The 24,856-nt window shown below is 30.2% G+C and overlaps 1 protein-coding gene and 2 pseudogenes across 1 annotated transcript; 2 read left to right on the plus strand and 1 right to left on the minus strand.

Annotated features, from left to right (window-relative positions):
- The first annotated feature begins 13,382 nt into the window (after positions 1-13,382).
- LOC125843082 (uncharacterized) lies at positions 13,383-15,015 on the plus strand. Its single transcript, XM_049522315.1, has 3 exons — positions 13,383-13,804; positions 14,163-14,713; positions 14,834-15,015. Exons 1-3 carry the CDS (start codon positions 13,383-13,385, stop codon positions 15,013-15,015), a joined length of 1,155 nt encoding a protein of 384 aa, XP_049378272.1.
- Positions 15,016-15,075: 60 nt separating this feature from the next.
- Positions 15,076-15,981, plus strand: LOC125841249 (uncharacterized; annotated as a pseudogene).
- A 972-nt stretch (positions 15,982-16,953) lies between these two features.
- LOC125843083 (uncharacterized) lies at positions 16,954-22,576 on the minus strand (annotated as a pseudogene).
- Between the last annotated feature and the right edge of the window lie 2,280 nt (positions 22,577-24,856).

Raw genomic sequence — 24,856 nt, forward strand, 5'->3', positions numbered from 1 at the left:
GTATTGAGGAAGACAACAAAATGAAAAGAAAAAACTTTAAAGAAATTAAAAAGAGGGCCCACTAATTTCATTTACCTCTTAATAAGAAAATTTACATATTTTAAAGATTTAATATATATATAAAAAAACTATTAAAATAATTTGTTATATATTGGCCAATAAAAAAAGGTCATGTGTAGGGCTTTAAAACTTCACCTTTTTTTTCTCTTTTTTCACGCACTTTTAGGAGAATGCACTCACTCTCTCTGCCATCATCCCTTAGGGGTGTTTTAATGAAAGATGTTAATGGGATATTTAAACGCATATATCCCATCAAGATGATATAAAAGGATCAACCTACTTAATGCTACTATATATATTACTCCTAGTAGATATGTTTATGTTTTATAGAAAATTGTACCACTTCTATAATGTTATTATATAAATATTTTCTTTTCCATCAAAAGAGATTTCTTTAAGAGGAACTCAGAGTATGGCATTGATCATCCTCTTCATATCACCATTCAAGAAATCACTTCACACTACATATGATATTTGCTTTTTAAGCATTCATTTATTTAAATTGAAAAATGAATACATCCACCACTACATGTGATATGTTTTAGATGAAATTCCAAAAAAAATATGAATGTTGATTTATTAATTTAGGTAAAAGCTTCGATTAACTTTATATAAACAATGAAAAATTCCTAGAATGCTCTAACCTTCTAATATCTCGTAGAAGCTCTCTTGAAACTTTGTTGTAACCTTTTTCTAAGTCAATTAACACTATGTGTAAATCCTTTTTTTCTGTACTGCTCCATCAATTTCCTTACAAGATGAATGACTTTTTTAGTTGAGCGTCAACATGAATACAAACTAGTTCACGGAAATTTTCACGTCCCTCCTCACCATCATCTCCTCCACCCTCTTTCAAACTTTCATAGTGTGACTTAGTAACTTGATAGATACCTCTATAGTTGTTTCAATTTTGAATGTCACCCTTATTCGCGAGTATTGTACTCCACTCTTATGCTCATTGCATATATTAAGTCATTAGAAAATTTGAGAATATTGATCGCCTGCCCCTGTTTTTAGTTAGAATCAACTATATTTTTGAATCTGTATAACTTGTTTATTTTAGAACATGAGTTGAGTTTATTTAAATTTAAACTTTGTTATAAGTTAATTTCTTTTCTATTTCTGGGCATTTCGAGTTGGGCCAAAATCCAACAAATTCGTATTGAGTCAACTCTCGGATCCGAAAAGTGGAAGCTATTATCCAGGTGTAAATGGAAGCTGATATATAGGTGTAAGGAGGTTGAAAAACATGATATACAGACGATATACATCTGATATATATTATATAGAAAAAATGGGCTAAAGTCCATAAATGGCAGCAGATTCAGAAGTCGGCCTCAAGCCCAATTCGCTGGGCAGTATTTGGGCCAAGAAGAGTCTAAAGCCAAGTTCCTTAAATTATTTTATTATTTTTGTTTGTAAATTATTTGTTTAAAATATTGTTTAATTATAACATTAACTTAGTTGAATTTCCCAAAAGATAACTAAGTTTTATTTGTGTTGGATTACGTTGTTAATGAATTTCATTTATCAACTCTTTATTCATTTTTGATAACTTAATTCTAGTGTTTTTGACCAAATTTTCACTTGCTCTTGATTATTTGAATTGTTTCAAATTCCTAACTATATCAAATGCATTTTATCTATTTAAATTATTTTCCCAAAGTTAGTTAAACATTTTTAGTTAAATAACATTTCAAGTGTCAATACCTTCTTGAAGTGGAAATCAAAATCACTTACCCAAATCTCTAAATTTTTAATTCTGTTAAAATCTTTTGAAAACTATGTTTTCTTAATTTCTTTAAAAAATTAAGTGACAATTCAATTTTAAATATCTTTTCTTAAGTGTGAAAATATTTTCGACATTTCAAAGTGATTTTCAAAAGAAGTAAAATCACGACACATATTAATAATATGTATATCTCACTCAAGGCTTAGAATATTGCTTCAGTGAGAAAGTTGCTTTGACAAATCATTGAAAATAAGGAGTCTTTATGGGTAAAATGGGTACATGAAATATATATGAAAGATGGAACATCTATATGGAATCACAGAACAATTGTGGATTGTAGCTGGTATTGGATGAAGCTAAATGCAATCAAGATCCAAATGCAGAATTGGTATAGCGAAGGAAGATATATATACTCACACAAAATGGGAAATATTTCATCACCAATAGCTATTTAGAAATAATTGGCAAACAACCATGTATGAAAACTGTTGAGCTAGTGTGAACCTCTACGTGCTCTTTATTTGATTTCGATGGTAATGATAATGTTTTACAATTGTTATAATAGTAATATTCTAAACTTATTAGTTCAACTTTTTATTTTTTTATTTTTTTATGTTTGTATTTGAGAATTATTTGAAATTTCTAATAATTTAGGCTATATATTTATAGTTTTTAAATAGTACTGAGTTTAATTTTTTTGTTAGGTACAAAATTGTGTATTTGTTTATCTTTTTACTTGAATAGACGGAAGTTAGGTTAGTGCATTAAATACATTTGATCAAATAAAATTAAATATTAATTTGAGGAAAATTATGAAAAGTCAATTTTATCTAAAGCGGGGTCTTTTAATAAAGAGCAAAAAGTTCAAACAACATTTATAAGAAGCTTCATTCCTTTAAATATAGTATAGGTATAGGTTTGGTATTTCACTATTTTTTTTAGTTTTTATTTATGGTTTTTTTTAAAAAAATTTGCTATAACTTTATTGTGTTATACATAAGAGTAGTAATTAAGTAGCATGTTAAATTGATAATATGTGGAAAATCTTCTTGTAGGTAGATAAAAAATTAATAGAATATATCTTTTGTTAGGCATATCGCCCCAAAACAACTTTTTAGAGGTATAATGAGAATACAAAAAAAAAAAAAAACGATAATTATTACTCCCTCCATCCACTTTTAATTGTCATGTTGCGCTTTTCGAAAGTCAATTTGACTAATTTTCAAAGTTAAATTAGATTACATTAATTCGATATTTTAAACTAATAAAATTAAATATTCAAAAACTATACGAAAAGTACTATGAATTGCAATTTTTTGAATATCAATATGATTAAAAAATACATAGTAAAATGTTTGTCAAAGTTCTTACCATTTGACTCTAAAAAGAAAACGATGACAATTAAAAGTGAACAGAGAGAATATCATTGACTATCATCATGATTCTTTATAACTTAAACCCACTTAAATAAAATTCTAAAGTTATAGATAGCTCAAGTCTATTTCCTATACTTCTAGATTTTAGACTTAAAATATTACAATGTTATAAGTTGCACTAAATAATGTATTATGACTTGGTTATAGATAGCTTATGTATTTTAAAATCAAACACTTACATCTTCATGATATATATAAAAGTATAAATATTTGATTTTAGAATATATATATGGGATCTCTTCGTAACTTGAGTTTAGTACAAGAATATTTATTCTATGTTCCTTTAAGAGCTAAGATAAATATGAAAAAAAACTATTCTGTGGAAGTTAAGCTTAGAACAGAGAGTGTACAAGTGACGATTACCCATGTCCCATAAATTATGTGCCAACATAGGATTGTCTAGATAGACATTAGCTAGTGGATCCACATAAACTAGAAGTTCATGGTCCTTACTGTAGCAAGTAGGAAAACTCTTTTCGGTGTGGGAGACACCGAATTTCATGATGATAGCTCTCATGATCTTATATGTCATGATATGGACATCTCTTGTCTTATGGTGCATGCACAACAAATTGAGGAGGAAAAATTTAAGGAAAAATCTAGGGAGGTAAAAGGGCTAGGACCGGTGATGGAAATTTCTCTAGTGCAAGGTCCGATGGACAAGGTTATCCTAGATTTTGGACAAAGGTTTTCCGGTTAAGGTTCCTCCAATGCTCCTCCTAAGTTCAACAAAGATAAGGTGTCTTAACCCTAAACTTCAAGGAGGTAATGATAGTGGATCTTCGTTGCCCATGTCTACTTGTACTAAGTGTGGAAGGAAGCACGATGGTAAGTGTCTAGCCGGCACATATGGTTGTGGTAAAAGTGGTCACAAAATGAGGGATTGCCCGATGCTTAAGGTGAAAGGAAGAGAGGGCAAGCAAGCTACTCCTAGTGGTTCGGGTCTCAACGCTCCTAAGCAAAACCGTTTCTATGCACTCCAAACCCGAGGTGAACAAGAGAGTTCTCCGGATGTGGTTAACGGTATGTTGAAAGTTTTTCAACTTGATGTATATGCTTTACTTGATCCCGGTGCTACCTTGTCTTTTGTGACGTCATATGTGGTTATGAGGTTTGATCTGTTCCCCGATGTGTTGCTAGAACCTTTTTCTACCTCTACTCCTGTTGGTGATTTTGTGGTGGCTAAGAGGGTCTATAGAAAGTGTCCCGTTTCCTTGTACCATCGAGTTACTCTTGTTGACTTGGTAGAGGATGTAATTAACCCAAAATTATATAGATTTAGAGAATCCAACCCATCACTATATATTAACCCACAAAAATATAACCATGCAAGTATAACTTTTTCCTTTGAGTAATGGAATAACGTTGCTTTGATTCGGATGAGTCCTGAGTACGATAATTTCTATTAAAAAAAGCAATGAACAACTCAAATGCTGAGAAGAACACACGAGTACAGAGAAGAAAATATCTGCATATTAGAAATGAGTTGTATCGAAGGTGATCTCAAAATTACATCTAAAATCAACTATGTATTCTTACTTACATACAAGATTATATCTAGCCTCTAGCTGTACATATTTTATTTAACTAACTAACTAGTACAATAACCATTTAACAGAATCTGTTACATAACTAACTTCTAGCTAACTAAGTCACTGCACCAGTTTCATCACTCCCCCTCAAGCTGGCAGGTGTAAATACATTCAGAATGCCTAGCTTGGATACTAAGTATTCATGTTGTGATCTAAACAATCATTTTGTCATAATGTCTACTTGTTGCTACTGTGTTGCTAAGTACAATGGTCTGATCAGTCCCTTTTGAACCTTCTCTCTTATAAAATGGCAGTCTATTTTAATATGTTTGGTCCATTCATGGTATACTGGATTTGCTTCTATTTGTAAAGCAACTTTACTAGCACAAAATACATCTATTGGCATTTTCAGTTCTTTTCCAAGTTCCTTGAATAATGTTGCATGCCAAACCAACTTTGAAACAGTAGAAGCCATGCTCCTATATTCTGATTCTGAACTCCTAGAAATGGTTGCTTGCTTCTTAGATCTCCATGATATCATGGACTCTCCATACTTAATTAGAAACCCTGTTACAAATCTTCTTGTGTTTGGGCATGCTGCCCAGTCTGCATCACAATATGATGTCAGTTTGTTTTCTTCCTTGCTGCTCATCAATATTCCCATAGCTGGCTGTCTTTTTACATATCTAACAACCTTAATAGTTGCTTCCATATGTGACTTCTTTGGATTGCGCAAGAATTGACTCAATGTTTGAACAACAAAGCTAATATCTGGCCTTGTCATTGTTAAGTATAGCAGTCTTCCAATTAATCTTTGATATGAACCTATGTCTGTCAATATGGGATCATTTGCAACTCCCTCTGCCTCATCCACTTCTGTTGTAGTTAGTTTCATATTAGGATCTAATGGTGTCCATGATGGTTTGGCACCAGTTAGTCCCAACTCTTTTATCATCTCTAGAGCATACTTTCTCTGGTTCATCAAGATTCCTTTGGATGATCTACTAAACTCAATCCATAGGAAAAATCTCAAAGTGCTTAGATCTTTAATCTTGAACTTAGCATGTAGTTCCTCCTTAGTTTGTTTAATCATCCTTAAATCATTACCAACTACTAGCATATCATTTACATATACCAACACAACTATAATATGCCCATTGTGTTTTTTGGTAAATAAGGAATGATCCAAAGTGCTTTGTATGAAATCATAATTTACCAATGCATTAGTAAGTTTAACATTTCATTGTCTACTGGCTTGTTTGAGACCATATAGAGATTTGACTAGCCTACAAACCATTCATGAGTTCTCCCCCTGGCTAGAAAAACCCTCGGGCAATGTCATATACACATCATCAAATAAGTCACCTTGTAAGAAGACATTATAGGCATCTAGTTGATGGATATGCCATCCAGAAGCTGCAGCAATAGATAATACACTTCTGACAGTGACAATCTTAACAACATGTGAGAAGGTATTTTGGTAATTCAAACCAGCTTTCTGATTATACCCCTTTGCCACCAATCTTGCTTTATACCTCTCTATATCACCATTGGCCTTGAATTTCACCTTATATACCCATTTGCACCCAATAGGAACCTTACCATGAGGCAACTGCACTAACCTCCATGTATGATTATCTTCAAGTGCCTTTATCTCCTCTTGCATTGCCTAGATCCAATTGGGGTCTTTACATGCCTCATGATAAGTTTGAGGCTCAGTAATACAAGAAAAGGCTTTGATATAGGATTGATACTGAGTGGACAAGTTGCTATAACTCAATGTGTGAGATAATGGGTAAGGAGTAGATGCAGTAGCAACATTTGTGATGAAATCATTCATCCAAAAAGGAAGTTTCCTTGGTCCGATGGAATGTCTAACATCTCTTGGTGAAATAGGATGCTCCATAGGCTCAACTACAGATGAATCAGTGTTGACTGGAGAAGTAACTGGAACAACATCATCAGTAGTATCTGTAAAATTATCTAAGAACATAGGGTGAGATATTGGTTGTGTGTTAAAGGGAAAAATATCCTCCTTAAAAGCTATATCTCTAGAAACAAATAAGGAATAAGTATCCAAATTATAAAGAACATAAGCAACCAATGGTCTTAAAAGCTATTGCAGCCACAACTCTTTCTGTAAATTTATCTCTAATTGGCAAAATCTTAGCATAACATAAGAAAACAATGGTCCTAAAATGATCACATGCACCTTTGCATCCATGAAACATTTCAAAAGGTGTTTTTCCTGTCAAAGTTATTGAAGGTAAGTCTATTCATTAGATAAACAACTTCTAATACACAATGGCCCCAAAATTTCAATGGTATAGATCCCTGAAACCTGATTGCTTTAGCCAATTCCAAAATGTATCTATGTTTCCTTTCCACCACCCCATTTTGTTGTAGGGTGTAAACACAAGATTTTTTATGGATAATACCATGACGGTTGAATAGGTTGGCACATTCAAGGTTGACAAATTATGTCCCATTATCTGATCTCACCATTTTTACTGTCTTGCCAAATTGAGTCAAAATCAGTTTGAGGAAATCTTTCAAAACCACTACAACATCACTCTTGTGTTTTAACAAGAAAATTCTTGTCATACGAGATTAATTATACACAACTGTTAGAAACATTTTATTTCCATCAAAAGTAGGTACATGAAATGGTCCCCATACATCCAAATGCAACAAATAAAAAACTGAAGTAGATCTACTATGATTGTCAGGAAAAAAGGGATTCTAGTTTGTTTAGCAAGTGGATAAACATTACAAGAGTCAAGAACTCTTTTACATTCATCATGAGTAAGATTGAATAACTGTTGTATTTCCCCAACAGATGCATGGCCTATTCTCTTATGCCAAAGTAAGATATCTATATTGGTCTTCCTAGCTAACAGTCCCCTAACTGGATGCTCCTTAGTGTATGTTGAATCCTTGTGCTTTAACAAGTAAAGTCCCCAATTCTCCTCACCAATCTCCAACACCTTCTCACTTGAGAGGTCTTGAAATACACAGAAGTTAGGGAAAATTAATGACTGAGCATTGCAACTCCTTAGTAATACTAGATACAAATAATAGATTGTATCTAAAATCTGGAATATGTAGGACATTACTCAATGGCTTACCATCCATGATCTCACAGCTGCCGATGTGAGAAACATCTACTGTACCTCCATTAGGTAGATACACTTTTTTATATGTAATATTAATGGGCTCAGTATGTAACATCCCTTTATGTGCAATCATATGATTACTAGCATCAGTATCAACTATCCATTCTTCCTTAAAGGCATTCAATTTAAGGGTATAGACATTACTTGCACTAGAAACATATACCATATGAGAAGTAACAAACTTACCTCTCATGTTGGCTGAATCAGACAATTTGTTTCCTGAACTTTCACCAACAATGTCCTTGTCTAGAATTCTTTGAAATTGATTGTAATGATATGGATTATCCATGTGTTGCATCATCTGACTGTATTGATTATGCGAGTAATTAGTAGTTGTCCTTCATTTGTCCTAATCCTCAGAATATCTCCCAGGTATGCCACCCTTACAATTAGAATCAAACGCTATTACACCTTTTCATTTGTATGATGCATCTCTAGAATTATGAACACAAGCAGATATAGAATGTCCTGGATCAAAATTTGTTCTTCCATCTTCAAACTTTACATTATAAGCTTGGTTCCTAGGATTAGAATCCCCTCCTCTAGGATCTCCTCCTTTCGGATTTGCAGCAGTAGAATTCCCAAATTTCTTCATAAACTTAAAATCTGGTGGATAGCCAATCAATTTGTAACAATTATCCCTAGTGTGGCCCATCATGTTGCAGTAATCACGCTGAACATTCCAGTTCTTTTTTAACTTGGGAGGGTGAGAATTACGTCCAGATATCATTGCAGCAATATCCATGTTCATCATTGGACCAGCAACATGAGCCATATTCCTTTGACTTTCTCTTTCAATCATCATGGAATAAGCTTGATTAACAGAGGAAAGAGGAATTAACATCAAAGTTTGACCTTGAGCCTGCTCATAAGATTCATTAAGTCCTATTAAAAACAGCAAGAGCTTTTGCCTAGTCATAAACTCCCCAAAATCTCTGGATTTTTCACAAGCACATCCAGGAAATGGAGCTAGACGATCAAATTCTACACAGAATAAACGCAGACAATTAAAATACTCAGAGACACTACTTGTTCCTTGAACCATCGTTGCGATCCCCCTGTGTAATTGAAAGATCCTCGATCCATCTGCCTTATCGAATCGCTCTTTGAGATCTCTCCAAACAACACCAGCATTAGAAGAATACACAATACCACTCAATAACTCTTTTGAAACAGAGTTCATGATCCGTGAAAGGACAATCGCATTGCAGCGTTCATCAGTGAGATTTGGCCAAAACCTTCTTTTCTTCATCTTCCATCGATCAGACCCAACTTGTTTCTTCCAAGTATGGCAATCCGCATCGATTGAATCTAAACATAATAATTTTCCGATCCAGTCAATTGAATAGAGATCAAAATCACTCCAGAAGTATCCGATGAGCTGAGATACAGAGGATGATTATGACCTAATTTCTCCGGTAATTCATTATCTACTACAATCGCCATAACTCATCCTTACAAGCTCTCGAAAAACCACTATCAATGGCTGACAAGCTCTGATACCATATTAAACAAAGCAACGAACAACTCAAATGCTGAGAAGAACACACGAGTACAGAGAAAAAAATATTTGCATATCAGAAATGAGTTGTACTGAATGTGATCTCAAAATTACATCTAAAATCAACTATGTATTCTTACTTATATACAAGATTATATCTACCCTCTAGCTGTACATATTGTATTTAACTAACTAACTAGTACAATAATCATTTAACATAATCTGATACATAACTAACTTTGAGCTAACTAAGTCACTGCACTAGTTTCATCAATTTCTCTTCCTATAAATTGAGATAATATTCATATTTGAAAGATGACACACGGGAAATTAGTCTTGAGTATGTAGACAATCTTTATCTTAAGTAGTATTATTATCAAAATGAGATTATAAAGAAAAGGTTATTATATCAAAACAAATAAACAAATTATATCGTGTTATGAGCCATGAGTCTCATCATATTCTATCTTGAATGAACATTTAAATCGAGGTACTCCATCTCTACATCTGCTCATTAAAACATGCCAATCAACATCATATTGACTTTCTTCCGATTCTAAATAATGCATGCACTCCCAAACACAAGTTTCTTCTATTGATGGAGGATATGTTTTGCAATTCACCAATGCCATTGAGAAAATAAAGAACAACATGCAAATCTGCTCCAACGTCAATATCATTTTATTTATATTTCCTGTAAAGGCAACCAATTATTAATAACGTTAATAAATTTCTTAAAGTATGATTTGAAAAGAATTCATAGAAATAGAGTAAATGGAATGTGGATAAAACTTTAATTGATTAATTAATTGAATAATAAGGGCACCTAACCAACAAAACATTAATTATTCAAAAACTCCTTTCAAATATTAAGAAACCTCACATTGATAATCACTTTTTCTTAAAAAAAAAAAAAAACGGAGTAATATATATAAGATTTTTTCAATCAAGCACGAACACTATTTCAATATTTATTTTTTATTTTTTAATTTCAAATTTGGTTCTTAAAGTGGAATCTCAATATTTTTTTCTCGTGCCCTCATTTCCTTAAGGTCCTATTTGACCATAAATTTTGAATAGGTTGATTTTTTTTAAAAAAAATTAAAGTTGTTTTTAAACATTTATTTCACTTGATTTGATTTTTTTAAGTTTTGTGAGTTGAAGTCTCAAAAACTAATTTTATCCGATTTTTGGTAATTTGAAAGTATTTAATTTAAAGATCAATTTTTAAAAATCTAATCAATTTTCAAGATCAAACAAATATTTGAAAATAAAATTTTAACAGTAGCTTATTCTTTTGTCTTCGTAATCTTAGATAAAAGTTGGAATCTTTGACATAACAATTTTTTTTATTTCACCTGATACGTGAAAATGCAACATCTTTTCAACCACTCATAATAGTGATTTCATTACAATTAAAATGTAATTGCAACCTACAATTTCCAAATTTAAAGAATGAAATTTCGCAAATATACAAATACATATATTAACTTAAGAAGTAAAGTAGCACACATCAATAAGCAAACAAACAACTAATAAATACTATAAGTAAATAAAAGGAGGATAATTTGTTTTTACGTACCCATTTTTTTATCTTGATAGCAGAATTGGTGTAAATTGACCTTTACGAAGATCAGGTTAAAGGTTATAAATAGATAGATATGTAATTATGTTCTTATGAATTTGATCTTTCTTCATGCATTCGTTACAAGTGCAACATTAATGTAGAGTCATAAATATGAAACATATCTTTATTTTGACAACCAAGTATTACTCTTCTTTTAAATTTTAATGACGGTTATATGACTAAGAATCTGTTTGACATTAATGCTAAAAATATTTATTTTTTGAACTACTTTTTGAAATAGTTTTTCAGAAAAGTACTTTCAAAAAAAGAATTTGTGTTTGACTAATTTATGTGAAAAGTGTTTTTGATAAGTAGGTTGTGTTTGACTAATCTTTTAAAAACATGCTTTTAAGAGTCAAATCTATCTATATATAATAGGAGAAGAAAAAGTGTCGCAAAAAAAGAATTTGTGAATTATTAAAATTAATTTAAAATATAAAAATCTAAATCTAAAAATAAAAATTGCAATCACTAAAAAAACTGTTAGAATTTTTGAAAAAAGCTTTAATTTTTTAAAAAATACAATTTATAAATTAGTAAAAAAACTGATTTTTGTAATATACCACTGATTCAATATTTAAAAAAAACATATTTATAAACTTTTTTTAAAATTAAAACGACAATTCCATATGTCCTCAATATATAACTTTTAAATTTATTTTTTTAAAACCATTTAATGTAGGAAATATTCAATATTTAAAAAAAAACAAATTGCCATATTTCTTTATTAATATTTTAAAACAGAATAAGAATTTAAATGCAGTTTCAAAACTTCCTTTTACATTCCAACTTATATACAAACTCTAAAAATTAATCAACAAAATATTAATAAGATATTTTTTAAAATCTGAAAATAAAAATAAAAATAAAAATTTTGATTGTCAATTTAATTTTGCCAGTTTCTTTTGAAAACTAAATAAAATTGTAAACATAATAGAACATGCATTTACATTTAAGCAGTAGCAAACCCTATTCATTTGATTTGAACCAATTTTAAAACGTTTTTTTTTATAGATACATTATTTAATTTGTTTTCAAATCATGAAAAGGAAAAAAACATTTTTGCGATTTTCTTTTTATGCCTATTTTTAAAAATAGTAACAAAAATTTTCACACACAGTTTTCAAATATAAAATAAAATAAAAATAAATTGAGAAGGATGTTATAAATATAAATAAATTATAAAAATTAATGTAGTTAATTTTAAATTTGAATTGAAACCGTTTGTGATTCTTATTTAATTGGACGTAGCAAAACAAATCAAAAGTAAAGCACACGATGCATACATGTCTAATTTTGAATTCAAATTTAAACTTGCAGTAGTTATCAGATTATAAATTATTTTGAATTGATTTCATAATTTTTTTAAAAAAATCTATATTCCTAACGCCTAAACAAAGAAATGGAAACAAAATTAGTTAGGGAAAAAATAACTGTCATATTGCGAAAAAACAAAAATTACTGATTTTATCCCTTACAAACTACCACTTTATTCAGGTTAAATTTGATTTGTGTGCCCACATTCAACAACAATATCATCAAAATTTCTCTTTAAGTATTTTCAAAAGATTCAAATTTTTTATCTCTGCTTAAAATTGTCATCGAATTTGCTTTCTGATTAATATGTTTTTGTTTATGTTGCCATATGCAACAACGACATGATTCTCAAAAATCAGTACAAATTTTGTCCCACAATATATGTAGAAGTTTCATATGGTGAGTATCCTATTTATTATTGTTATTATTATTGTAGTTATTTATTTCTATTGATTCCTCAATTAAAATTCTGGATGAGGATGTTTTAGTAGATCTTTTTTTTTTGTAAAAATTATATAAATCACATAGTATAATAAATAAATTACTTCATGTTCCTACTCTTTCATAAATTACGAAATTCCCTTATTTTTTTTGTTGCAAATACTTTAATATGTTGTCGGATACTTTTATTAAGAAGTTGTAATTATCAGGTCAGTGCGTTAAAAAAGGGATTTAAAAATTAACTGCCACAATTCACGCATACGTTTATTGCATCTGCAAATCGTTCAATCTTAAAACACTACTGAACTAAAATTTGGAATTTCAAATTTTGAAATTTTTATTTCTTGTTTTACTAAAAGCTCTGGAAATTCCAACGCTTTTTTTGGTGAAGCATTGTAATGAATATTTTCATCTTGTTAAGGCATTCAGGTATATGGGAAAGTGATGTTAGGTACGAGCGATACAAAATTGATGGCATAGTGGTTAGGGAAAATATTTCGTTCGTTAATCTCAAATCAGAATTGCAGCAGAATTGAACATTGATGAATCAAAAAAAAAATATGGAGATCAGATACGCTGTAAAAGGTAATTCATGTCCATTGTGTATTCGGAATGATATGGGGGTGAAATTGTACATAGAAGTGAAGAAACACGAGATAGAATTTGGTATGTATCCACTATGCATTGATACATCGAATAGAAGTGATGAAGATATACATAATTTTGATGCAACAACAGGTGCAATTGTGTGTGTTGAAGGTGGAAAAAGGGACACAAAGGCTCTAAGCATTGTTGAATCGAAAATTTGTGATTCTTATTATATATCAGAAATGGAGGTGGAAAATTATATATTAGATACAAATGCTTCTAATGTGGAAGTGAAGCAATTGTACAAGGATAAGACAACTCTAATGGTTGTTATGGAAAAATATAAAATTAAGCATAGCTTCAATTTTAGAGTTAAGAGATCTGATAGCAAAAGGTATGTGATACTTTCTTGATTCTTTAAGATTTATTTGATATCATGTTGATCATGATACACAAATAACGTGTGTGGTGCAATTGTAGTTGTTAGGTATCATAAGGGTTTTAAGTTACTTCTGCTTGATACTTTAATAATTAAGAAGGATTATTGAAATAATGTTAATAATTGAATTTTGAATCTGTTATCTGATTTGTATATCAAATATATAAAATGAGTCGTCATTGAACTGTGTGCAGATTACAATTTAACTAAAAGTCTTTGTAATAATGTATGTTGTATTGTTATTTTATTTATAATATTATGAATTGATACATTAAACCTGATGAAATAACAATTGTATATCGTATAATTGCAGCTACGTATTAGTATGTCATTTAAATGCTTGTTGTTGGGAATTGAAGGCGTCTGTTAGGAAAAATACGGATATATTCAAAGTGAGATACTTCAATAGTGAACATACCTATCCATTGAGGGATAGGGTATTAAGTAAGGTACAAGCTACTGTTGGGTTTCTTAGTGATGTGACAGCTCCAAAGTTAGTGAATCATAAAAGAAAACATACTCCAAGCTATATAATTGAGGATGTTAGGGCACTATATGGAGTTCAAATTTCTTACCAACAAGAATGGAGTGCAAAAGAACTTGCATTGGAGATGATTAGGGGTAAACCTGCAGACGGATACAAACAGATGCCAAAATACATATATATGCTGAACACTGTGTATCCAAATTCATATATACGTATGCACAAGTCGGAAAAAAATGAGTTTATGTATCTCTTCATATCATTAAGGCCAATGATGAGAGGGTTTGAGTTCTGTAGGCCTGTTGTTGTTATTGATGCTTCACATCTTAGCGGATCTTATCGACGGACATTTATATCGGCAAGTGCACTCGATGGGGAAGGTATGACATGTTGTTTATTAATTTGATTTTTCAAGATAGTAATATAACATCCTGGAACAATCATGTATAAAGAATCGTAATGTTATGTGTTTCAATCTAAAGGTTGTATATTGTTGTTAGCTTATGAAATTGTAGACATGGAAAATGATTGTTCATGGACATGGTTCTTCCAACACTTTAAAAATGTATTTGGTGATAGAGAACAAATGTGTGTTGTATCATATCGAAATGAAAGCATATTGAAGAGTGTAAGTATTGTTTATCCAAATGTTCCTCATTTTGCATGCATATGGCACCTCTGAAAAAATGTGTGTACATACTATAAGAGAAGCAGAACCATACTAAGTGATATTTTCTATTCGATGGCAAAGGCTTATCGGAAAGATGATTTTGAAAAATTAATGGCTAAAGTGGACAAAATAGATGACAGAGTTAAGAAGTATCTTCAAGATGCTGGGTATGAAAGGTGGGCTAGATCTCATGCAACTGTGAACAGGGGGAGGATGATGACTTCGAACATAGTGGAATGTATCAATGGTTGCCTTGTTGATGCACGACAATTACCTATTATAGACTTTCTGGAAGAAGTTAGAATTCTATTTGATACTTGGAAAATTGCAAAAATTGAGAAGTAGCATCTTATACAAAGGAAACATTAGGGAGAAGATTTGAAGAAATATTGATTATAAACGCGTTCAAATGTGTGAAAATGACGGTACATATTTGTATTAACAATTATTATGTTTCTAGCTTTACTTCTCGTTATATTGTTAAGTATACCAATTAAAAATTCGTTTGATGTATCCATAATTTTTAAACATTTGCAGGTAGTTGTATCTTCTGAATATATCCTTGCAGTGTATAAAAGTGCAATAAGATACATTGTATGTCTTGAGAGAAAAACTTGTTCATGTGGTAGATTTCAACATGACGAGATATCTTGTGTGCACGCAATGACTGTTTAGAAGAAGAAGAATATTAAAGATGTACACCCCTACTGCTCTGATTACTATAAACATGAGGCATTAACAAACACATATGCACTTCCAATAGAACCAATGCCAGACAAAAGTGTCTGGATAGCTCCAGAATCTGTTTTCGAAGAAGTAGTCTTGCCACAAAGATACAAAAAAATGCCTAGAAGGCCAAGAAAAGAGAGGAAGAAAAATCCAGATGAAAAGATTATCACAAACATAAACTGTTGTGGACAATGTGGACAGGAAGGTCACAATAGAAGAACATGTACTTTCTTCCCAAAAGATTCCTAATGATTGCTTTTTAGAAGTACTTTATGATTCATTTCTAATAATTCTCAAATTTGATACTTTAGGAAGTACTTTTAGGTTACTATTTTATGATGCAATAAATGAATAATGTTATGTTTGGCTATTTGGCAACATTATGTGAATGTCAATTTATTATAAAAATTAGACTGGTATACTGTGTGCTTTTTATAATTTTTGCAAAGATTAATAGTGCCAAATAGCTGTGATGTGTGCCAAAGTTAATAGAGACAACATTTAAAAAAGGTATCATTTGAATCAATTATATATCATATACATAATATATTCTTCTAAATTTTGTATCTACTAATAATAGAGTATCAATAGTTGTATTTTTTACCAATATTATATATCATATACATAAAATTTTGATATTTATGGACGAAATTTGAGTTTTCATGCACAAAATAATTTTCTAGAAATTAAGTATAAGCTTTTAAAAAGTTAGAGTGATTTTAGTATAAAGTTTGTGTATATGATACTTGATTTATTTGAAACTTTGTCATGAAATGATAAAATCGTATCAATTTGAAATGTTTTAGGCACCTATGTATCATATACCTAATATTTATGTAAGTAAAAAATATTTAGTATCATCTTATAAAATATAAATTGTACAGTGTTGTGTGAACAATAAAATTATGTCATTTTAAGATACATAATTTTGTATCATATACTTAATATGGGTGATGAAATTTTGTATCGGATTCACTGTAGTAAAATCTGCATTGACATGTATAATACTTATAATATAGAAAAATTAATAAGGTATTAAAATGCAGTGAAAACTAATTTAGAAGTGACATACAAAAGTGTGAAAATAAAAACTCTTCAAAAATAGAATAATTAATTACTTAGAAATATTATGTAGACCTGGAGAGGAATATTACAAAACACTTAATGTATCTTCAAAACAATAAAACTTCACATCTTTATGGCAAGTCAATCAATAAACAACTACTCTACATTAATCAATTCATCATCTGCCAATAGAATGGAAGCAACCTTTAGCCTTATAGGATCATCATTCTTGCTAACGTATCCGGCATTGGCCTTGTCGGTATCATATTTTCATAACAGTGTTGCATATCTTGAGCGAAGATACTCACTTCGAAACGGAATCGATGGGACCTTGATTTTGTCGCTCAGAAATTTAGCAAAAGCAGCTACATATGTTCCGCAGTCGCTGCAAACAAAAAGAAGATACATTATAAATTGAATGAAATGTGTAAATAAAGCTGGGTGGGTTAAATACTGATAGGCTATTGCTCTTTTGTTGCATAATGCCTCGAGCAAATTCCACCTCAAACAGATGTTGTGGACCCATCAACTCACTAGTTTGTTGTCTTTGTATGCATCCAATGTTGCCCAATCAATTCTGTCGGTTTTATCAAAGAATCCACTATCGTGAAGGTAGTTAGGCAGGATGATAGACAATTGTTTTATCTCATCATATTGACTTTTGTTCCTTGTTCCCAAATTTGAGTCATAAACTCGGATTAACCGGTTCCTTAAAACAACCACAACCAACACCCAATGAAATTCTTCGCCACAGTTGATCGGAATATATACCTCATTTACCAGATGCCATGGTAAAGCAGCAAGGACAGAAAAACCATTGATGACGTATTTGATGGACATTTCATATACATATACAACATCAGCTCGGACAATGTGTTGTTGTGTACTGAGAGTATCATCCACAGGACTGCAATAGTACCTTTTGTACGCATCTTTTGTACGCATTTTTGATATAAGTATTGAACAAGCAGTTGCATGTAGTGTATTTGTTTTGATCTATGCTTCTTAGTTTTGACTTCTTGCGTATATAGTAAAAAATTACATCTATGTGCTGCAAAATTAAAGAAAAAAAGAACACAATACATAAAACAACAATATATGATAAAAAATATATGATACGTGTAACAATTATATAACACAATTAGTAATTTGTTTTTTTTTTTTGAGTTACACATGTTAATTGTGTATCATATACATAATTGTATTGTATATTGTACCTGATCAGTCCAACATTTTTTTGGCTGTGACATAGTATAAAATTAGTTCTTGTCCAAAGGAAATGCGACAACAAAATTCATATAATCAAAGCCAAATAGAGCATTTTTTCCTCTATATTTATCCTCTGAAGGTTTCCTATGAGAATGATTATAGCAACATAAGAATAAGCTAATACAAAATAATAGTATAGAAATAATATAAAATGAAAACTTACTTATTTGAATATGCTTTGCTAAAAAGATACATTAATAAAAATACTTACTTGTTGGCATGTGTTTTGAGGAGTCCCTTATGTATCCATTGGGAGTACTCTTGCATTAAAAGTGACGAAACTTGGTAGGTGGTTCCACATCCTTCAAATGGAGTATATGGGCGAATGTCATCATCTATTTTCCCCTTGCCTTTATCATTGGATCCAAAAATATTCACATAAGGAGACTGCAAAATCTTTGAAGGGATTCTGTTACGTGAAGCTGGAGTCTTTGTATCAAGATTGTGTGCAGATTCCTTGACTGAAAGTTGGGTGGGTAGCTGGCTGTCAAATAGAAAATCATCACTGTTGATTAGTTGTGGAGGAATAATTACACTCAGTGATGCGACATTAATTGGCTCGTTTGGAAGTTTGTAGACAATTGCATCTATGATTGTTTCACTGCCAGATGGAATAGATGCCGCTTTGGAAGAATCCTACATGATATCAGTAAATTATAAGAAAATAGTACAATTTTTATACGCAACTGTTGACATTTGCATTAAACAATTTAGAATCAGACAGATGTATCAACAATTATTGGATTGAAGCATGTCTTTCGGAGTCTTGTTTAATTAAATCAACAACATCTTTATCACAACTCAATACTTTTGCGTGCAATTGTGTGACTCTATGTACTGCATCCTCCTAATAAACAGAATATTACACAACATTTTGATTTAATTTCAAAATAATTGATTATAACAATTCAAAAGCTCTTTACTTACCACTTCCTTAATATGAACACACTCTTCTATCGGAAAATCACTATAGTGTATTGTGGGTATAACATTTGTTGAATCTTTCATAGTCTGATCCTTAATGGATGTCTCATCAATCTGTGTTTGTAAACAGATATATTAAGATGCAATTATAAAGTATTTGTTACTAGTGATTCAAAAAAATATATAGTATCAACTGAGATTTAAGTGTTTACTGTACAACCAATGATACACAAAAAGACAATGATTATTTCATTATATGAATTAAAATTACTAAAGTATCAGTCATTTGTAAATGATACATTATTAATAATTTTAATAAAATTAGCTAATGATTGAAAGTCATTAAGTTATATAATTAAATTCAAGTATCATATGCATACCTTTGCAACATTTTCTTCATTAACATGTCGTTGTTCAACCCCCACATTATTTGCATCAACATCATGATCAATAGTTGCAAAATCCTTAATGGATGTCTCTTCAATCTATGTTTGTAAAATAAAATATAAGGAAGGAATTGTCAATTTATTATAAAAATTAGATTGGTATACTATGTGCTTTTTATAATTTTTACATAGATTATTAGTGTCAAATAGTTGTGATGTGTGCCAAAGTTAATAGAGACAACATTTAAAAAAGGTATCATTTGAATCATTATATATCATATACATAATATATTCTTCTAAATTTTGTATATACTAATAATAGAGTATCAGAAGTTGTATTTTTTTTACCAATATTATATATCAAATAATTAAATTTAAGTATCATATGCATACCTTTGCAATATTTTCTTCAAGTCGTTGTTCAACCTCCACAGCAGATGAATCACCTTCGTGATAAACAGTTGCAAAATCCATTTGTATAGGTGAAATGGGTTGTTGGAATAATTGATCAGAAGCAGATTCTAGATCAACCTTTGTCTACTGAATCATCCACTATATGTGGCATAGAAATGCCATCAGTGTCCTCCATGATGAAAAAAATGAGTATAACACAAAACTAAAAAGATAATCTAAAAAATAAAAATACTATGTTATCATTTTTGTTATCTTTCGCGGCGACTGCTTTCATCAACTTAGAATATTTTTTATAATTAACGCCTCAAGAGCTCCAATTTTTTGGTCAACCTGGATTCAAATTCAGCATAATAAGTGAGATTATAAATAACAATGAAAATGTTTAAATGACATAGTTATGCTTACTTACATAAGACTTAATGTGACCCTCCAGATCCTCGAGTCTTGCATTGTCCGATGATGTTCTTCGGGGAACTATATTAAGATGAGCACCAGATACATTATCAAACTTTAGAGGTTGTGAAATCAGAGTTTGAAATAGCTGATTCTTTTGCACGTCTGGTGTTGTCTTTGGCACATTATTCTTTGTTGGATGTGCAACTTTTCTTCTCTTGGGGGGTGGGGTGGATCCTGTGGTAGAAATACGTGTGCATCTCCTTAACAGTTGCACCGAGGTTTGTTGAAAACTCTTCAAAACCAGAAACATCGTCTGGTTGCACCTTTTCCTGATTAGCAATTGATGTGGCTTGCCGATTTGGAGGTACATGACTATTATTTGGTAAATCAAGTGATTCGAGTTACTCTTGAGTTGGCTGCACGTTAGAACAATCATTCTATAGAAACAAAAATTAAAATATCGTTAGAACTATTTAAATAATGTATCAGAAATAAAACAATAAAGTACAAAAGGATGTTATATACTAATTACCTCAGTAAAGATGTTTTCCATAAACATCTCGTATTTAGGCTTTGCACCCACAACTTTTCAATCGCATACTCTTGGTATACCATTTCCTTCTCTAACAGCTATCTCGTTATGCATTGTCGACGCACATTCATATACCCAGATATTAAGAGCATATGGAAATCCATTCAATCGATACATTTGTTTGTCAGGTTTGTACTCTTTCCTAAATGATTTCATTAACTTCGTGAAGACAAGTTATCTCCACGAAAATTGTTTATAACTGTCATCTTCTACCATAAAGAAATCTTCTATAAGATTGGTGCATCACCGAGTTGGGAGAAAATAAACGTATGAATGAAATACAATATAGCCATCTGAAAAGCATCATCACTGTTGTCCCAAATACCCAACTCAAAATGATCTACCAGTCGTCCTTTGTTTACGTTATAATTTGAACCAGGAAAGTATCGCTGAACCAGCCTACTAATTTTTGAAATCAGATATGTAAAATCTTTAACATTTTTGGTACACTTCAGACCAGTAATAATTGCAAATTCTCTAATAGAAAATTGCAATACATTTCCTTTAGCATGACAAATATGGATTTCTTTGTCTAAATTACCATGCTCAACCTCCAGAAGATATAAACATTTGGTAATTTGTCCTTGGTAGTGGCACTTGGGGATATTAAGGTACTGGCCAAATATAGTATCCTTAAGCATGTTCATACCTTCATCCTTTATTGACAATTCTAAGTTTTCTTTAAAATTAGAATTGTAAGTAGGACCAAACTCTAGAGGTTGCTTTGGAATATGTTTAATTACATATTTCATATTCTGCAATTACAGAAAGATAAATGATGTTGATCAATAATTAAATCGATAAATGATGCATACATAACTAAAAGGGAAATATCACAATTGATTCAAAATATTATGTTTCAGATCATTTTATACTTAGTATACTAAAATTGCATGACTAATACAGAAAATCATATTACTTCTGTATATACATTGGCTTCTATTTAAACATGATACAAAATGTTAACTAACAGATATGTTAAATTCTATTTTCGCATCATTCATGTGCATATCTACGAATATGACACATTGTACAACAAATAACCTCTATATCATATAGCGAATTGAACGCCTATCTTAGATACAATTCTCAGCACACAAAATTTGCCTTAAACTAGTGTTTCATCTACAAATGTAAAACAAATACTTATTTTTGTATCATCTATGTATATGAATCACCAATAACAAATACTTTATTTCAGTATATACCAAGATATCGGTGTTTCTGGGTAGAAACTCAACATTTCAGTATATACCAAGATACTTTATTTTTCAACAATGTGTTTCATCAACAAATGTAAAATTTATACTCAATATCAGCATCAGATAAATCATCAGTGTTTCTGGTAAAGAAACTCCAGATTTCAATATATACAATAAAATTATATTTTTCAACCATATCTTTCATCTACAAATTTAAAAGTTAAACTCAAACCCAAACAATCAGTGTTTCTATGTTAAAACTACAGATTACAATATACACTATATACGTTTATTTTTCAACAATATCTAAAATTAAAAGCAAAAGAAAGACATACCATGGATAGTGTTGGTCGGGAAATGGGAGGGGCAACCTTTCTACCCCTTTTTTTTTTAGTTTTTGCATCCTTTGCTTTAGATGATGACCCCACTTCCGTTTTAAATTTTCTCTTGGTAGAAGTTCAATTCGCAATTAATGTCGTTGCATGCAAGCTTTTAGACCTCTGTTCAGTCAAGTTGGGGTGTTCAGATTCAAAAATTTGTTCATTGCTAGGTGTTATTAATTGGAAAAGCCCAATATTAAAAGACGGATGATCCATTGTGACAAGTAATCCAAAATCGATTGAAACAAAAAATTGATTTTGAAAGAAAAATGAAGAAGAAGATAATACCTATTTTGAACTTTGGGACTGTTGAGTCGTTTGAAAATCCAATTGCTTTGAAAGCGGTAACTGATTTGGTAGTGGAAAAGATTATAGGCGAGATTTTGGGGGTGAGGAAGATGGGTTTGGTTTCTTTCATAATTAAGTATTCGAAAAAGAGAAATTGGGAAAAAGTAGGAATTTTTGGATTTTTATGAAAGAGAAGGGATTAATTGATAATAGGTAACCATATGTAGTGTACTTTAGTAATTTTGCCTTTTTTTATTATTGTAATGGGCTAAAGAATAAGAAAATCAAGTGCACACATCAATGGTACTTCAAAATCTTATCTATTGTAGCAACAAACTGATATGATATTTAAATTTAAATTTGAACGAAATTTGAATTGACATGAAGATCCATTCCTTCAGCGATATATACATCATTGCAACCAAAATAACAAAATGCATAATTATTATTATTTTTTTAGTTTTTTAATGGTTAGTAACCAATTAAATAACTGCTAATTGCTAATGTTGAAAATAAAAATAAGGAAAAAATGCATAAAAAGTTGAAGGATAAAAATTATTTGAAGTTGAATTGATCCAGATTCACATACAAAATTTAAAATTATGTATTCTTAAAATGGAGATAAGATGCTTATGAATATTTTTTTGTTGTTGAAAAAATACCAAATTATTTCTCATTTGAGAAGACAGATGAAATTTTGTTGAGGATTTAAGACATAAAACATATTTCAATCCTAATAGATTCAACTAGACAAATATTTAATTGGACTAATATAAGTGATTGCGATTAGTAACCAATTAAATAATTGCTAATTGCTAATTGCTAATGTTGAAAATAAAAATAAGGAAAAATGCATAAAAAATTGAAGGATAAGACTTATTTGAAGTTGAATTGATCCAGATTCACCTACAAAATTTAAAATTATGTATTCTTAAAATGGAGATAAAATGAATATTTTTTTTGTTGTTGAAAAAAATACCAAATTATTTCTCATTTGAGAAGACAGATGAAATTTTGTTGAGGATTTAAGAGATAAACATATTTCAATCCTAATAGATTCAACTATACAAATATTTAAATGGACAAATATAAGTGATTGCGATTATTATGTGCTTAACTTTACTCTTAGAACATTCAATTTTGATTTATTACATGATGCTTTATTTGAGTCGGATGTTAAAAGCTTATACATAAATTGAATTGAAGTAACAATTTTTGAATTTGGTATGCATGTTATTGTTGCTTCTTGGATCAAAGCTTTACGTTGTGCACTCATTCTAAACACGTTAGTGAGGTCCTATTAACCATTTGTTTATTTGAGAAGAATTTATTTGATTATAGTTGCTTGATATATACAATTTACTTTTTTAAAAAAGTTTGTTAAATATCGATAATTATTTTTTTAACATTTATCATATAGCGGGCTGTTTTCTCACTTTGTTACTATCTAATTGCTATAAAAGATTTTCTATCTCAAATATATGACATAATTGCTACAAAACTCATAAAGTTTTTTTGGTACAAACTAAAAGGAAACTATAACATAAAAATTAGATTCAAAAATTATATTTGATGAGTGCATTTAAAATTTATTTTCTTTAAATTTAATAATAATTTTGTAATTGAATATATTGTATAGAAAAATAAGATGATAATTAGATATCTTTGAACTCAATATGTCCTGATGTATTTAACCAAATAAAATCACAGTCATAAGTTAACATAATAAAATACGCGCATTGCGCAGGCACAGATATTAGTTACAAAAAAAGAAGAAGACAAGTATCAATGTACTTTTAATATTAAAATTATTTTGTAGAAATAAACTATTTTAAATATCTATTATAAAAAAATTAATCAAAATTTTCTTTTTATTGAATTAAAATGTACATATTCCAATATAAATATTTTTCATTAATATTTCTTATTTTACATAGGCAACTTCTTCAAATTCACGGTAAAATCACTTTTAGAACGGTATTAGTTCCCATTTGGATTAAGTTTTTTAAGATGATTTTAACTTTTAAGTAGTGTGTTTAGTTTTGGAGGTGTTTGGAAAGGTTATAAGGTGCTTTTAAGCACCAATTTTTAGGTCAAAAAAGTTTTAAAATAAGTCAAAAAGTCAAAAATAGAGTACCATTTACTTATAACTATTAACTTTTGATTTATAAGTTACTTCTAAGACTGGGCAACGGACCGGAACGGAAT

This window comes from Solanum stenotomum, chromosome 10 (assembly GCF_019186545.1).
Source record: "Solanum stenotomum isolate F172 chromosome 10, ASM1918654v1, whole genome shotgun sequence".
NCBI classification, from domain to species: Eukaryota; Viridiplantae; Streptophyta; class Magnoliopsida; order Solanales; family Solanaceae; genus Solanum; species Solanum stenotomum.